The following is an 18,459-nucleotide window of genomic DNA, read 5'->3' as shown; positions in this document are numbered from 1 at the left end:
TATATCGCTTTAAGAAGGTGAAATCACCGTTCAAAGTTTTAAAGCATTTTTTTGCCTTTTTAAATATAACTTTATAACCTAATCAAGCAAAATTATATTCGAAGAATGAAAAGATGTTAAAACTTTAAGAGCTGATTTGATCGTTTTAAAAAAATTTTTCGTCGACAAATAAATAACTTTTATGTGGAATTTATTACGTTCTATGTACATATAAACTTTTATTAAAATCAGGATTTTCGAATTGAGTGAATTTCCCTGTAAAATGATGAAACGCTGTAGATTCATATTTAAATTAATAATGTTATACGATATATTTTTATCGACATAATTATCAGCTTAAGAGGTTAATATAAAAGATTTTCAAATAAATTTTATTTAGGTACATTTCCTTCTATTTCCTCTCTTTCTTTTCCCTCCCATTCATTTTTTTTTTTTTTAATTGCAGCATAACTGGTTAAATACAATAGTATTTTTTTTTTATTTCGTTTATTGTCATTTGATGAATTAAAAATAACTAAATTTTAATTAATAAATAATGTATAATTGAAAATTAGTTATTTTTTTATATTTAGAATAAAAAAGTAACGTAACAATGATGGACAAATTTTTTTCAAAGATATAAAAGACAGTATGAAAATATTTGCCACCTATGGAGGTTCTAGTTACTTCAAGGTACTCTCCTCCTGTATATTTTCGCTTACAAGTGTTTGGGGGGGCCGGAAGTCCTCCCGAATGAACTTGGAAACCGGTAGCATGTTGTCATGTATACATATATCTCTCTGCACTCTCTAACGAAAGTAGACATTGTAGTAGATACTGGTAAACGCAAGTCCTTGCGAAAAGGACATCTTTTGTAAATATTTCTCTTCAGTTTCTCTTAGAAAATGGAATACACAATCTTAGATTCGTTCCGTATGCCTTTCTCAGTTCTCCTTTTAATTTTATCCTCCTGTATGTAGTAATATATAGAATCTATTGGATTATACACATTAATCTGTCCCTTTATAATCATTTTAAATTTCGAAGGGTCGGTGTGAGACGGACAGGTATAAAATCTGTATTAAGAATATTTTCTGGTTAATAAATTTTCTTTTACTGCGTTAAATATATTATTGATAACAGCGATTGTATATTCTTAGTGTATTTAAATGTCGTTCGATACCTTGAAAATACAATTAAGGCTTCAATGTTGTGTTAACTCGCTTAAACGAGTAACGTTTAATTGCACGATAATTACATTATTCTATTACGAGCGTTGAGCAGTGGTCTCTTTAACCCCTTGGATACTCAAATTTTTTTCGCTGAAATGTAAATTTATAAACTATGTATTTTTCATAGTAAAATTAGTGGAAGATTTTATATAGCTTATAAATACTAAAAAAGTGATTTTTTAATCTGTGTCATAATGAATATTGAGTGTTCAGAGGTAAAGTTGACCGTGTTTTTAATTTTTTTTTTTTTTTTTTTTTTTTCTTTCAATGTAATTTTATTCGTATACAAATCCGAAACGTGAAATAAAATCTTGCACCCATGCTTCGTTTTCTCTTTACCGTAGTATGTAGCTATTATTATTTTCATTTTCTGCACGTCCTTTTTAATTCAATCTTTTAATAAATTTCCTCGCTGTCGTGAATTGTCTGTATGCAGAATATCACGCGAAAGCATCCTAAAAATAATAAACTTTGGTAAAATAATTATCAATTAATTTTTCATTATTTAAAAGATTTTAACGGAGGATTGATCTTAACCTTTCCTTCGCAGCTTACGAAATTCTTGTATATATTTGCATAACTTGTGTGTAATTTTCTCAAACCTAAAAAAAAAAAAAAAAAAAAAAAAAAAAGAAGAAACTGTTATTTACGTTGTTTAATATAACGTCTACTATACCGAACGATCTGAACGTGTAAATATTTTTTTTTCGTTAAAAAAACGGTATTTTGTTGCACGATTGTTCGAAAAAAAAAATTTTGCGAATGATGAATTTAGAATCAAATTATAATTTTCAATGAAATCGAATATTTATTTCTAATTCGTCTAATTCTGCGTAAATAGAAATAATTTGTAAGTCAATTGTTATTTAGAATAGACTTGCAATCATTCATAATTTAAAATCATACAAACAATGATAATGAGAATAAAATTAATGAGATATATCATCTTAAAGCATTTGAAAATCTTTTTCATCATTCTTAAAATTACATAACCTATAATCAAGTCAAAATATTCTGAATTTTAATAATTTATTCTTAAATTTTTGAAAAAATTCTTATATCTTGCTTATTTATTAAAATAGAGTATATCCCACTAAGAAAAAAAAATTAATTTCATAAAACTTTCTCTTCGAAATTATAAAAAGGAATTAGTGAGATAACGCGTTTTTAAAGAGTTTGATGTTAACGATATTATAATACTGCTCCTTAACAATCAAATTACTTGCAAAAAAAGAAAAAAAAAAAGGAACCACGTGAATTATTACTTGATCGCAAGTTATTATTAATGATTAATTCTGGAACTTATCTTGGCTGCTTATTATATTCTGGTGTGCCCTTACGAATTTATAACTCTTGTAATAGGAATAATTTATCACTGAGCTAACGAAATCGAAGAGAAAGGATACCGAAAACAAAAAAGGAGAGAGAAATGAAAAAAGCATAAAACAGTTGCGATTTGTGCTTTCCTCTCTTTGTAACTTATTTACAACATATGTATAAAATGTGATTAAAAAGAAATCAGGTTATGTTTTTAAATTTTCAACTTAAGACACCACTTTTTTTCTGACGAATAGAGAAAACTGTATTTAAATATAAAAGTATTTCGAATCTATTCACAAATCTACTCTAAAATTCATTTGAACACTTACAAATACGATACGATAGGATAGAAAATATTTTTTAGTACAGTATATTCGCCAGAAGATGGCTATATTCTTACTCTATTCCATCTGTCCTGCCATCACGCGCATTGTTATTGGTCGAGGACAATAAAAAAGATCGACAACGGGCGTATCGAGACAAAGTGAAATAGAACGATGATCACAGCATTGACGTAGATCTTCAATCAAAAGAATTCTGTTTGTTTATAGTTAACAATATAATTTAATTGGAAGTTTATGCTAGTCCTATTGAATCATTCTATATCATTCTATACACTCAATACATCCATCGTCGATTTTTATCACTATCCTCACCAATAATTACAAAACATATAATAGCACAAAAAATGGAATAGAGCGAGAGTGCATATTTTATTTATTTTCTGATGAATATATTTCAAAATCAAGACGATTAAAACGGCGTATAGAAAAAAGTAAATAATTTTTACGAAATACTAATAAAAAATCATCGATTTTTAATTTAATCTCAATTGTTCTCACAGTAGAAATGAAGTGAAATATCTGAATAATCGTACAACGAAATACCGTTACAAAAAAAAAAAATTTCTGAATTTACAATTCTTTTTCATATTAAACAGACCGGGGGAGAAAACGGTTTCCTCTTTTTGGGCTCGACGGTACGGATAAATGCATATTCTGGTCCGGAAGTCATGTAAATTGTTCTCAGGTGTTACGATAAGATGCATTTCTTCCCGGCGTCCGATTACTCGTACTGGTGCACAACGAATAGCACGCTACACGGTCCAGGTGACATGGTATCCGTGATCGCCTGCTGCGATCACTCCGACTTCTGCAATCTCAACTTAATGCCCTTTATTCCTCCTCACGAGTACAGAGGTGGGCCATACTTCCGACTGGTCGATTACCTCGAACGAGGTATAGCTTCCGCCCGCTACGTTCCCTTCTAAGATCGATCGAATTAATGCGAGATTTTTTTTCAAGATTCGATGTATTTATTGAATTTTGCTGACTTGTTTCACGTCAGTTATAAAAATCTTCATATATTATTCCATAAGGAAATTCATTTAAATGATAAGTATTCTTGATGAATAATTCACAAGATTTTTGAATATGTATTGAGCGTTAAGAAATTGTGAGAAAAAAAAGCAAATAATATTTAATAGACGGTTGAATTTTAGAGATAATATAAAGCAAATGTTTAAATTAATCAATAAATAAAAATTGAAGAATATATGTTTAATTTAAAAATATCGGACGATTGATTCTAATTTTGTTTCCATATGTTAATAAAATTAATTTTCATTAGAAATTGAGAAATCGAATTAACATATATCGATTATTATTTTATCATATAAAAATATTTATGAATAAATTAAATAGAAATTTGTTTTAGAATAACAGTTACTAAATTTTACATTTATTGTATAATCGAATCTAAAAGAAATCTTCGCAATAACGATCTTGGAAAAATGCATTCTATAAAAATAGAATAAAAATAAAAAAAATAGATAAATAAAGAGACAAAGAAAAACGAAATTTTGGGCTTTCGATCATCGATTTTCGATGCTTTTTGTGATTTGTCTGGGCGATTATCTTTGTCGCATACACATATTCCCCCTTCCCCCACACAAATCCTTTGTACACATTGTCTTTGTTTATGCTTCACTATCGAGCTGATATAATGCAGCAACCACGAAACATCGTGATTCGTTATAACGTCTACGTTTCTGTTGTCGGAGAACTGTTCGTGAAATTCAATATTTTGCATTATTATTGTAAAAGAGGCCGCTGTTCCATTACATACATAACTTGATGAGATATTCTGTTTATATTATAGTAATTTACGTCTATCTTTTGTAAATGTATTATGAAAATATTTCGCGATTTATTTAGTCTTTTTTTATATTACATTATTGACTGATAGAAAATTCTGCAATATCAATGATTTTTGCGAAATTTTTGAATAAAAATAATTAAAGAATGATCGTTTTGTTTTTATTCTTTTTTATATTCAAACAGAAATCAATGTACGTAGTTAGAAAAAAATAATTTTTACACAGAATTATAATATTTTTTCATAAGTTTAAGAAAACAAATTGTCATAGATCAAAGCTGGTTACGATATCATTTATCTTTATGAATATAAGTTATCAATTATTGTTTTATCTTCATAACTCACAATTTAACACAGATCTCCATGCAATAAATATGTTTTGCCACTTAAAATTATACCGCAAATTAATATCCAATATCAACTGAATGATATATCGAAATTGATTCTCGAACGAATTGAACAATATATGTTCTTATACTTCACCGTTCTTGAGATTCGAGACGTTATAGGTTAAGAACACACGAGATAGCTTTACTAGTGAAAATAGGAAATATCGACAATATGTTGTCTATTAATTTTTATAGAAATATATTCTAGAATGAAATTACAAAATGAATTTCGAATAAACTATTTTAAACTTGAAATTAAGAGAAAAATCATACGAATGATAAGTAATTAATTTCTATTGTAACAAGAAAAAAAACAAATATATAAAAAATGTATTTACATATATTTTTACACAATATAATTTCTCGTAATAAAACTTTGGCAATTTTGATATATATTGTTGTATGATTGTATCGTAACTTTTTCACTATGAAAGAATTACATAACGAGTCGATACAAATATGTATATAGTGACGACATCTATTTTGAATAATTGTAAATAGGATTTGAAAGTTATTCGTGTGAACAGTTCAAATATTGGACGTAAGATGGTGTGCGAAATTGGCGTCTGATTCGTCAGCAATTCGTGTATTCTTAATCTTATCAAGAAAGAACGTGATGTCGTGGTGAATATTCTGTAATTTCATGATGACACAATCTTGGCAGATTGTGTATCGTCTTGCATCTTTTTATAGTATGGGAAAGTTCTCGTTTGGTGATAATATACGTTTTGTAAGTTGTATGTGGATAAGATAATGCCGAATTTATACACTTGTATAATCAGAATTCGCTTCAACGTATCTCCACAAAATTCGAGATATCTATTTTTTCGTGATTATTCGTGGACAATGTTTACATGTGATTCAATTATAGATTTAGAAAAAAATGTATTATGTATTACATAGATAAAGAAATTTTATATTAAAGAAATTAGAAAATAATTTATGTCAACTATAACATAAATAAAAATAGTAATTTTAGATGTTTCTACTTGATATTTAATATAAATATTTTTTTTTATTCAAAATATTTCGATGTAAAAAAACAAACATTTAAAAAGAAAATTTCAATAAACATGAATACAAGAAATATCGAAAAAAAAAAACCGTGACACATATTACTAATCATATTTTCACTAATTATTGGGTTACAAGATATTCTGTTGAGAAATAACGAAGTATTACGTAAAATCACTCACTATCGTTTTCATTTATCCATTTATATCTTTATCGTTTTCAGAAGACGTGACTGCGTAAAAAAATCGTCTGAGTTTTCATGTCAAATTCACACGGTTTTCAAGATAACAGAGTCCATCGAACGATAATAAATCGTTGAAATTTCTTAAAATACAATTTATTAATATCTTAGTGGTTGACTGATGAAAAAATTTTAATACGTTCGAAGTCAAATTTTGATTATTAATAAAAATTTATTAATAAAAATTTATATTTGAATTTCCTAATAATTTTTATTTATGTATTATTTGCTTTTTACTTTAAATCTATGTACTTCTTAATTTTTAAATACTTTTTATTATTTTTCTTTTATATAATTTTTTTCTGTAGATTGGTATATAATAATTTTTTTTAATTCTAACTGATATCAATTTATTTTTAAGACGGGTATGTGGCGCCTCTAGGTGTTTTGACTAGATATTACAAGGCGCCTATGTGGCGTCGTTGGCCTCGAGTGTGTTAAATCATGAACAAAATTTTCTATAGGTGTTTGCGTTTGTAGTGCTTTCAATACGGATTAGAAAGCATCTTCAACGTGATTTGCACACAAGAATTATTTCACGAATATAAATTTATCTTCATGTTATTTCTAGTTTTATATTCTTATATTTCATTATTTTTAATGCAATATTGAGTTAAAAATTCAATGGTTTTATATTTAAAGAGTTTTGACCAGTTTTATATGTTGGAGATAGAGGTTAGATTATTTTATATTATATTAAACAATATCAGTTATTCTAAGGCTTGAAAAAAAACTATTTAAATTGATTTCTGTCGAATGGAGACATTTTATCTCGTCGTTCAATGAGAAATTGAAAAAAGAAACGATTGAACGTAAAAGCAGAATGTCTATATGTTTCATCGCGATACAACGATACGTCGTCAAATATATCGGGTATGGACTCTTATTACGGAAACGACGTTATAAAAACGTGTTATCAACGGAACAAGAGAATCGTCTCGCACTTATCTCTATCAGACTGTTCGAAATAGAAATGAATTAAAAATATTTTGATACGGCATTTTATATCTCGAATCACACGTCCGTTTTCGAGTTCTATCCAGTTCGTTCTTGTTTTCAAAATTATCATTCGCACAAATTACGCATTTAAATTCTGCATCTTCGTTTAATCACTTCATTTAAAGATTTCACTATCACTTCCAATCAATTCGTCGACTCATTTAAACGAATAAAAATGAAAAAGCTAACCTCTTCATTTCCAATTTGACAAGAGTTCACGATTGGCATAACTGTTATGAATCGAAAAAGAAACCATACTCGATATTCGGTTATTGGTAAACATTCGTAGCATGAGCATAATAATTATATGAAAAGCAAACAGAATGAAATGCGATGTAAAGGGGAATGGTGGCGGTAGGTTAAATAAAATGGACGACATCGCGATGTTGTATTGTACAGAGAAATGTATTCGCGCAGTATTGACGGAGGCATGATAGAACGTATCGAAAGCGGTATCCATCGATTATATCAGGCTCCACTAAATCCAGAGAGGGTGAGTCGTTATTGATGCGCGTTTTCACTGCAACATTTGTTTCGATACGCTCGTTAATGATGTTGGTAACCAGATATTTTTTTTTTTTTTTTTTTTAATAAATCTCGTCCTGTAAAATAGCCTATTGCAGTCATTGATTGATTGAAAAATTTGATATACATATAAGAATGTTGCAAAAATTTTATTTAGATGCAAAATAGAATAAGGGAACAGTGGTCTTGTATTACATGTATTATACATATGGAAGATGGAAATTATTAAATGATTAAATAAAGGATGAAACGTTAGCGTTAATTTTTCAGAAACAGGATCAAGATTAGAATAAAACAAAATACAATAAATTAAAGAAAAAAAATACTACGTCTAATTTTCAAAATCCTTTCATTAATAACATTAAAAAAATTGTATATAATAATAATAATGGCATAGATGTTTACAAAATTTTCATTTTTCGATCTTGATAATTTTTAATATGTTATCAAGATTATCATTCTGAATAATATTGCGAAAGTTTTATTTGGTCATTGTTATTTATTAAAAAATTATTAACAAAAAACGTTTCTTCGAAACAATTAGGTTAGATTAGATTTTGGTTTTAGTCAATTTATTGCTGTAAATTTATATCAAGCTGTTTTACACAGTTGGATTAAAAAAAGCATAATAAATAATTATTAAATGAGACCAAACAAAACCATCAAACTAGATAATAATAAAATAAATTTTTATTTGACATCAATTTATATTAATTCTCAATTTAATTTCACCTCGAGTCAAAATTAAATAAAAATTCATTTATTAACTATTAACCGATCGATTGAATTACTTTTCTTAATCCGACGCAACTTAACTTAACCTAAAAAACAATTTCGAAGAAACATTTTTGTTAATAACTTTTTACTAAACAACGATTAAACCAAGTAAAATTTTCACGGTATTATTTTTAACGAGGATCTTGGTAAAATATCAAAAAAATATCGAGATTGAACAATATCTTTTTATAAATAATTAATAAAAGTTTCAAATTCTTAGTGAACCGAACTTCGACAACAGAAAAAAAATGTACTCTTCACAAAATCATCCAAAAGAATCACAATATTTTTTAATATATCTATATATAAACGATTAGAAATTAGAGAAAATTATTCTACATTACTTGAAAAGAAGCTGCATGACGATCAACATTTCAAGCATCACGATCGAGTTCACGCCCTAACACATTACACGTCAGCAAGGTATAATGCGTACACACACACACACACACACACACACACACACACACACACACACACACACACACACACACACACACACACACACACACACACACACACACACACACACACACACACACACACACACACACACACACACACACACCAGATACTTGTCCAATTTTCATCGGGTATCCGGACGTACGCAATCATTCACCTGTGATTCTCGTCCTCTGTCTCACCGTTATTCGTCATCTCATCGAATACCTCGTGGGAATCAATTTGGTGCCTTATCGTGAAATTGCTAGATGGATGGTTCTTGCGCCGGTCGCCGGCTCTGTGATCGATTCGATTCCACGAATATTTGTTTCCCGCGGCATCAGCCCAGCCGCTCGTTCCCATGATCTTTCCAATTTTCCTGCTGTGTATCGAGAGAAAAAAAAAAAAAAAAAAAAAAAAAAATTAATAATGACAGTAATCCTGCCTGGCGTTGTGATTCTCCAATTGGTTGCAAGTTCAACTCGATGCCAATTATCTTGATTCGATTTCGAGAATTTTAATCGAATTTTAATCAATAATCACTCGTTTCAAAAAATTAAGTCACGAGTGATTTTTTTTTTATTTTAATTAATTAATCTTCGAAATTTATTCGATTCGATTCGAAAACGTTTGAAATATTAAAAAATTCCATTTAAAAATTGAATCAATATTGATTTGCTTCAAAAGCGATTGTTCCGTTGAAAATTTAATTTCCAAAAATTAAATTTTCGAAATTGATTAGATTCTCTTATTTCTTCAAAAATACAAGAAATTTCGTTTCCAAATTTAATTCCCCTTTTCTTTCCAAATTTCGAAGATACCGAATGTTTTCGAATCGTGTACAAAATGTCCAAATTCCCCCTTTACACCCTAACACCCCTCCCCCTGTGTGGTTTTTCGAGGAATAATAATCGATTAACAGCACCCACGTGATGGAATTCATGCCCACCATCGACCGCAAGGTAAGTGAAGCTGCCAAGATCGAGAGGATCGTGAAAGAAGTTTTGCAGCCGCACGATGACTCATGCACGGATTGCGTCATCGTATTGTGCATGTACAGGTAATGCGGTACATGGTTCATTTTTGGCCAGAGAACTTGATGGAAGCAGGCAGAGTCAACAAACAGACGTTATATATTTATATTCACGATTTCTAATTCTTTGATTCTCTCACTTTTCCTTCTCTCCCTCCCTCTCTCTCTTTTTCTTTCTCTTTCTTTCTTCGTCAAGAATATGAAAAGATTCGAGAAGATTCGATCCAAATCAGGTATCGATCGTTGAAGTATTTATATAAAGAATTGCAAAAGAGTTTGTCCCTGCTCCTGACCTATTGACCTCCTTACTGCTGCAACCTGCATGCGCCTGTTGGTTTAAACTGTTTACCATTTACCGCACGCTTCTCGGTGTATCCAGCATGCTGTATATCATTTTAGCACGTTGCTCGAACATGTATAGCCGGTGCATCCTTTGTCCTCCTGTCGTCAATTTGACGCATTTTGTACGTATACCGCTTGATTTTCATTCCAAATTCTCGCTTTGCTGGCTTTTCGAATCACTTGGAGAAACTTGTTACGTTTAAAATAATATTCTGTAAAAGAAACGGTTAATGTTTCTTATCTTTGTCTTTTCGATCAAAATATCAAGTAGAATTGGTTTACATTTGAAATTGAATATTGACCCTTTGCAGACCCGTGTAACTATATTTTCAGTATTTTCTAATCCGTGAAACTAGATTATTAAATTATGAATTTAAAAAATCCAATTATTAGGAATAGAGAGAAATAGATATTATTAGAGGCTACATTGTATATATTAGAGTCAAATTTAATTGAATTTAATTAATCGTTTTGGCATTTGTAAAGGGTTGATGACGAAAGGGTTAAAAAAAATGCGTTTATAGAGAAAAAAAAAAAATATTCACAACGAATGTTCCATGTTTCTCTGGAGTGGTTATTCTGTGTAAATCAGTCATTATAAAATGATAACGGAAGATTTGTCGGGAAAAGTGGCGGCGGGTGAGGATGATGCAGCGTGGGTCACTTGGAAAATGGCCTTGATGATAGCAATGCCGATATGCGCCATCTGTGTGGTGGTCATGGTCATTTATCATGTTCGAAAGACCCCAGAAAGGCCCGGAAATAGCGATGATTCGCAAGAGGCACCGGATCGACCTATCCTGGGCAGTGTTACTATTAGGGGTATGCTGGAAATGACTACCAGTGGTAGTGGCTCAGGTAGGTCAAATTAAAGTTTATATATATATACTTTGTAGCCAATTAAAAAAAAAATTGTATTTGAACAAATGAAAATAAAAAATTTCAATAGTTATTTTGTAGATTATAAATCTCAAATAGTTCTCAATTACAAAATGATGATAATCTTTATCAAAGTTTGTATAAAAGCTATCTTTTTTCTTTTAATACATTCGAGATTGTATCAAAAAATTGTAGAATTTACCAATGATTCGAATATTGATTTTCGAAACAATGGTGAAATAGTGAAAAATACAAAATAACTTTACATATTAATGACGATACTTGTACTGAATACATATATGAAAATTGGGTATATGGAAAATTTTTTTTCATCTTTCGTATATATATAATATATATATAGGAAAGTCCATGACGCGATTATATGCGTTAACCGTCATAGAATATAAAATCTTCATAATATATACCCGCCATGTATCCGCCATAGAATAGAAAATATCTATAACGCAACTGTACTATATCGATCACCACGGAATAAAAAATTCCTATGACGTACATGTTGCGCCACCAGTCTCGAACGTGTTAAAACAATAATCGAGTAGAAGAGAAATTCGTTGGTAAGAAATCGCGAAAACAAGTGTCATCTTCAATCATACTGAAATCCATGTTCTTCAATGCCCATCCTCTCTTAAGTAGGCCTGCCGCTTCTGGTACAGCGAAGCATAGCCCGCCAGATTCAGCTGGTGGAGACGATCGGAAAAGGTCGGTTTGGCGAGGTGTGGCGTGGTCGTTGGAGAGGCGAGAACGTTGCTGTGAAAATCTTCAGCTCGCGAGAAGAAAGGTCTTGGTTCAGAGAGGCCGAAATTTACCAGACGGTGATGCTCAGGCACGACAATATCCTTGGATTCATCGCTGCCGATAACAAAGGTACGTATATACAAAGATCTACATGTAATATATACTTACATAATATGTAAACAACATATATAGTTCGTGTTGGCTGAATAAAATTCATAACTTTCAATTCTTGAATATTTTTTGAGAGAGATTTCAATGGATTTTTCGTTTTGAAGTTATGAAAAATATAAAATTCACATTTCATTACGAACAAAACTAATTTCGCTTTGTTCGTAACAAAGCTAATTTATCATAGCTAATTTCATTAAACTACTTACTAATTTACTTAAATTTGTGGTTTATAACCTTGTTAATTTTGAGAAGAATGTATAAAATTAGATGAACTTTTGCATGATATCAATTAAAATTTATATTAATTCTAAGTTTAATTTCATTTCAAATTAAAATTAAATAAGAAGAAGAAAATTAATAATTCAATTGTTAGCTGACTTAATGGTTTGCATTAGCATTAAATTTTTCATTATAAAGTAACAACCATCAATCGTCTAGCAATAAATCTGAATAAAACTAACCTAACCTAATCTAACTGTCTCTATCAATAACTTTTTATTAAACAACCATCAAATGAAATCACAATATTATTCGGAATGATAACCTTGATTATATATTAAAAAAATCAAGATTGAAAAATAGTATATTTTCATAAATTTATAGATAATATTGAAAAAATGTTTCGAAATTCTTGAGAATAAAAATCCATAGAATTTTTGTATTATTTAAAATTTTCATTTAAGAAATTATAAAAAAATAATTATAAATATTTAAATTTCCATCAGAATTTATAGTTCATATATTAATATATAATCGAAAATTTGCATTTCCATGAGAGTTAGTTGTCCGCAAAATTAATAGCAATAAGTTGTTACATATATAGTACATGAGTATTCATGGAAATTTGTGGTCGATCACTACATCACCATTTTTCTAGTTATTGAGATGATGTTTATTCTCCAGATTCTTGGAGAATTATCCATATTATGATATTCGTCCATCAATTCGTTAATCATATCATCATATTCATGTATTTTTTGTAATTTTATGTGATTAGATATGTATGACAGTATACTATATTTGGTTAATTTGATTTATTCGACAAGATGAGATATCCTCTTAAAATAATTTCACGCAAAATGAAGTTGCCTTAATGAGGTCATTGTTTAATGAATTAAAATAAAATATTTTTCAAATAATTTTAAATGATCAGTTATTGTTATTCAAATTTTGATTATGAAATTATATTAATTTTAATTTTTATCTTATTTTATTTTAAATTAGAAAGTTAGTTATTTTCGATTCAATTTATGTGTGCGAGGAAAATTAGTGAAATATTTACTCACTAATTATGTGTTGAAAAAGTTTTATCGAGTTTCCTGTAAATGTTCTGAATAAAGTTGTGTATAAATATAATAATTGTTAAGCGTACAAATGGATCTTTTTAATCCATAAATATAGATCAAACAAGGATTAAAAATGTTCTGATTGGATAGGTTTTTTTCAAGAGACATTAGAATATTTAAACTTGATGAAAGCATCGTTGATGTATCGTTTAGTGCGAGGTCAAACGACGAGACGCTGAACTCTATATGAATCATTAGATAGATCAGTGGAAACATCATGTTAATGACTTATAAATTATCTTTTATTGCTGCACCAATCGTATGGGTCATATTGTACGTTTTCTTAATATTATTAGACTCTGCGATTATAATTTTTTTATTTATGAGATTAAATTTTGATAAAATTACGTTAATTTCAATACTGTTATTTATTCCATTTATCGAAAACTTTTGATAACTCTGAGCAGCTAAATCCTTTTGCTTTAATTTATAGTGATGCATGTGGGCATTTTAAGATTCGAGATAAAACCGAAGTGAAGGATCTGTTTTGAAACGTTCGATTGGAATACTTCAGTTTTTTTTACACTAATAATAGAAGTTTTTTTTAATCCTTTGCACTATGAAATTAATTTTGATAACTCCTATTTTTCTTTAGAATTCTGAAGAAAATAATTAGAGTATACAGTACAAAAAGTTAGAATAATAATAAAATTTTAAATAGCTCAATTATTATACATATTGAGTTTAAGTTAGGTTAAGTTAATAACATTTTTACGAACCACGAGTAAAATCACCAAATCACAACGCTGTTCAAAGTGATAATATGACATCGTATTAAAAAATCATCAAAATCAGAATATAATTGCTTTTTGTAAATAATTGCCGAATAAGTATTATTTTAAACGAACGATTTGCTAGTTGATGAACTAATCCGAGATACATTGCATCTTTTAGATAATGGTACGTGGACCCAGTTATGGTTAATCACGGATTATCACGAGAAAGGTTCGCTGTTCGATTATCTGAACAGATCTACCGTGGACACGAACGGTATGATCAGGATGGCCTTGTCGATTGCTACTGGGCTTGCGCATCTTCATATGGAGATCGTCGGTACTCAAGGGAAGCCCGCCATTGCTCACAGGGATCTCAAGTCGAAGAATATCCTTGTGAAAACGAATGGCACATGCGCGATTGGTGATCTCGGATTGGCTGTCAGACATGACGTAATAACAGACACCGTCGATATACAACTGAACAATCGGGTCGGCACTAAGCGATATATGGCACCCGAGGTAAAATAAATAAAAAATTATAAATAAAAAAATTAATTTAATAATTTCGTCATTCGTTGAAAAATTATTTTGATGAATATTTCTGATTTTGACGATATAATTGAGAAAATTTTTCAATAATTTTGTATTGAAAATACACATCAATACATGCTTCTTTTAATTTGTAATAAATGCTTTAAATATTAATATTAATTATATAATTTAATAATGAATTAACAAAAAAATTAATGATAATTAAAATATTATTTTTTGAAAAAATTTATTTAATAAATTCTCTAAGCGAAAACACATGTATTCACATTGAGATAATTTAATTTTCTGGGAAGATAACTATATTACCAGCAGTGAGAAACATTTTTTGCTTCTGTATTTATTGGCGTCTTAATTTATTTTCGTATCTATCAAATATTTATGAAAATATAATCTCTCTAAATTAATATCTTTGAAATTAATTTTCGATCTCGAAATAGATAAGTGTATTGATGGACTTTTTTCCATCCCGAAGAAAATTCCTTCTCGAGAATCCTGAGAATTGTTGCTTTCGCTTTCAGGTTCTCGAAGAGACGATAAACATGAACCATTTTGATTCCTTCAAGAGGGCTGACGTGTACGCTCTCGGGCTGATCCTTTGGGAGATCGCGAGGCGATGTAACGTCGGCGGAATCCACGACGAGTATCAGCTGCCGTTTTACGACTTGGTGCCTTCCGATCCGACGATTGAAGAGATGCGTAAAGTTGTGTGCACCGACAGACAGAGGCCGTCTATACCGAATCGGTGGCAGTCCATCGACGTACGTGTGCTATACATTCCTTCGTCATTCTATTTTTTCCCCTTTTTCCAACGTAGACTCCATTTTTTCATTTTTTCTTTTTTTTTTCTTTTTTTTCTTTTTTTCTAGGCATTGCAAGTGATGTCGAAGGTGATGAAAGAATGTTGGTATCACAACGCGGCAGCTAGGTTAACCGCGCTTAGGATTAAAAAATCTTTGGCCAACTATGGCGCGATGGAGGACCTGAAGTGAAAGAAAATTGGCAGCCGATTGTTGAGAGAGAGAGAGAGAGAGAGAGAGAGAAAAAAATGATCGTTGACAAATACGGAAGTGCTCGAAACACACATGGACATTCACTCTGACTGTAACATACTTTTATTGCAATAAAACTTTTTAAGTGCCGCGTTACTATGCGCGAGAAAGGGAGCGAGAGTATGGAAGAGAGCGAGAGCGAAAATGAGAGAAAGAGAAATGAGAGAAAGAGGTTAAGATATTCGGTCGGTAATGAGAAAATTCTAATAGTTGAAGCAGAGAGCCTAATGAAAGACTGGTTAAAAAAAAAAAAAAAAAAAAAACAAAAAAAAACGAAAAAAAAAAATCAAGACGACGTTCCTTTAATCGCGTTGACTTTTGATCGAGTCGTACCCTAATTTCGAGTATCAATTTTGTATAAGATAAAATTATTCTATGCAAAAGAGAGGTCGTAGTCGAACAATTCGAGAGGATATTTTTTTTCTCTCTTTTTTTCTTTTTTTTTTTTTTTTTTAAATTGAAAAGACACGTTAACGAATAGATTCGTGGATAGAGTCGATAAACGTGAAAAACACGGGAGGGGGGTATTGAAGCATTTTGCTTCGACGATCGATCGATTGATCGATCGATCGATCAATTGAATAAAATAAATGGATGAATAAACACGCGCAATGGCGTTCGGTTAATCGAATGTGATGATCATGTCTGATTACGTGATCACCTCTGCTGTATATTTATTAATAGTAATGATAAGATAATGAAGTATATATAAATTTATTATATAAATATAAATATATATATATATATATATATAGCGACGTTTATTGAATAATATTTTAATGAATATTAATAAAATTTGTATATTAATATATAAACACGTATAATTATGTACATTCGTTGTCGGGCTAATCCGATTCGATTAACCGAACTAACTTGTTTATCGAATAGTTTGTAACTCGAGGATTATTTCAACCGATTTAATAATTAATTAAATTATCGTGAATCAATCGATCGATCGATCAACGACGATTCCTCACGGGTATTTTTGCGTACGATTGGCTTGATGAGAAAAACAAAGATGGCCTCCACGTTGGAATAAATTTTTATACGTTTCTGCCCTTTTTCTTTTCTTTCTTTCTTTTTTTCTTTTTTTTTTTTTTTTTAATTTCTATCGTTTTATCGTTTTCGATTTATCATCATCAACTTTACCGGTGCATGCAGAGACTGGCCTTTTTTTTTTTTTTTTTTTTTTTTTTTTTTTTTTTTTTTTTTTTTGAGCATATACCATACACACCGTGTTACAAGAGAAATGCATATCCTTGTTTCTCGTTTTTGCGATTAAGCAGAGTCGAGCACTCTGCACGTGTATACAGGGTAGCTAGAAAGAGCCGAACAATTTATGGTTATCGAATAGAAATCACATAAATAGTTCAAGTATACGTGGTTCTGTTTTTCTTCGTGAAAGAAATTAACTGAGATCGACGTTAAACCGAAATAAGAAAGAAAATGAAAAGGAAAAAAAAAAAAAAAAAAAAAAGCATTTTTCCTAAAAACTTTTTTTACAAGACTTTTTTTTTTTTTTTTTTTTTTTTGTCAACCGAAGAAAACGATGCTTTTTAAGTAACGTAAATTTGCAATAATTTTTTTCAAGGTTTTTACAACGAACGATTTTTTCCTTCCGGTTTAATTTGACCGTATATTATATATACATACAAACAAGCATACATATATATGCGCGCGCGCGTACACACGTACATACATACATACATAACACAACACACACATACACATATTCTTAGCGTTAGACATACCCAAATGTTTTGCTCAAGATGAAATATTTTTGCGTATTAAATCGTGATACGCGAACTGAAGGCAGTGCGTCATGATACGCGGGACTTTCGAAGCGTGTTTCCTTTGTAACACAGGAAGGCTGAAATTGAAGGGTGCTAAGCTCAAGAATGAATCTATATCATTTATGGTATGAAAGGCAGATTGAGCAATTGAGGGAACGGAAGATAGAGAATGGAAGAGACAGAGACTACGAATCTATTGACTGAAAGGTAGCGAGAAAGAGAAAAAAAAAAGAAAAAAAAAGAAAAAAAGAAAAAAAATAAAAAGATAGGAGAGAAATGAATGCGAATTGACAAAGAAAAAAAAAGAAAAAAACAAAGAAAAAACATTGGAGAAACTATATTTTCGGGAATTTTTTCATGGATCGATGAAAGGAAAACAGAGATAGAGGGACAGAGAGAGAGAGAGAGAGAGAGAGAGAGAGCGAGCGAGAGCGAGTGAGCAAGCGAGAGAGAGAGAGAGAGAAGCAATTGAGAATGATGCTAACAGCTTAATAAGCTTCAATTTATGAATACGCTGTTTTCCTCGAATATTCTTTATTATAACTTCGATTTTCCACATGAGTGATATTTTGTACGTTTTTCATTTTCAATTCGTGTTTTCAAAAAGTGTAATGAAGAATATTCGATTATAACACTATCCTCCTTAATTAAAATACTCCTATTCAATGTTTTTCTTTTTATTTTTCAACGTATATCTACATTTTTAAATTCTATGCGGTTTTTTCAACTTGTAAAATTTTATGAGGAT

At 30.0% G+C, this 18,459-nt stretch overlaps 1 protein-coding gene and 2 long non-coding RNA genes across 10 annotated transcripts in view; 1 reads left to right on the top strand and 2 right to left on the bottom strand.

Moving 5' to 3' along the window:
* The window catches only part of babo (TGF-beta receptor type-1 babo), a 39,542-nt gene extending 23,528 nt beyond the window's left edge, over positions 1-16,014 (top strand). For 3 of the 8 annotated variants that reach the window (XM_086910933.1, XM_031915655.2, XM_012484728.3), the window contains 5 exons: positions 11,080-11,307; positions 11,980-12,213; positions 14,496-14,836; positions 15,388-15,627; positions 15,736-16,014. In XM_086910933.1, coding sequence (XP_086767059.1) covers positions 11,080-11,307; positions 11,980-12,213; positions 14,496-14,836; positions 15,388-15,627; positions 15,736-15,858 — 1,166 coding nt within the window. In that variant the 3' untranslated portion in view covers positions 15,859-16,014. Of the gene's footprint in view, positions 1-3,560; positions 3,770-11,079; positions 11,308-11,979; positions 12,214-14,495; positions 14,837-15,387; positions 15,628-15,735 lie in introns of all 8 variants that reach the window. The other 5 variants (XM_086910934.1, XM_086910936.1, XM_086910932.1 and 2 more) reach the window with 4 other exon arrangements.
* On the bottom strand, positions 543-1,814 carry LOC105735039 (uncharacterized). The gene is made up of 4 exons (XR_015292856.1): positions 1,749-1,814; positions 1,551-1,666; positions 1,163-1,301; positions 543-1,055 (listed from the first exon to the last, which is right to left on the bottom strand). It is a non-coding gene; the product is annotated as an uncharacterized LOC105735039 (long non-coding RNA).
* On the bottom strand, positions 11,339-12,751 carry LOC147657237 (uncharacterized). Its single transcript, XR_015292859.1, has 2 exons — positions 12,462-12,751; positions 11,339-12,198 (listed from the first exon to the last, which is right to left on the bottom strand). It is a non-coding gene; the product is annotated as an uncharacterized LOC147657237 (long non-coding RNA).
* Positions 16,015-18,459: the final 2,445 nt, after the last annotated feature.

Source organism: Apis florea, unplaced genomic scaffold (genome assembly GCF_048593485.1).
Source record: "Apis florea isolate Af1SG1 unplaced genomic scaffold, ASM4859348v1 contig_3203_pilon, whole genome shotgun sequence".
Classification (NCBI taxonomy): Eukaryota; Metazoa; Arthropoda; class Insecta; order Hymenoptera; family Apidae; genus Apis; species Apis florea.
The sequence above is the reverse complement of the archived record's forward strand: the minus strand, read 5'-3'. Positions and strand labels throughout refer to the sequence as shown.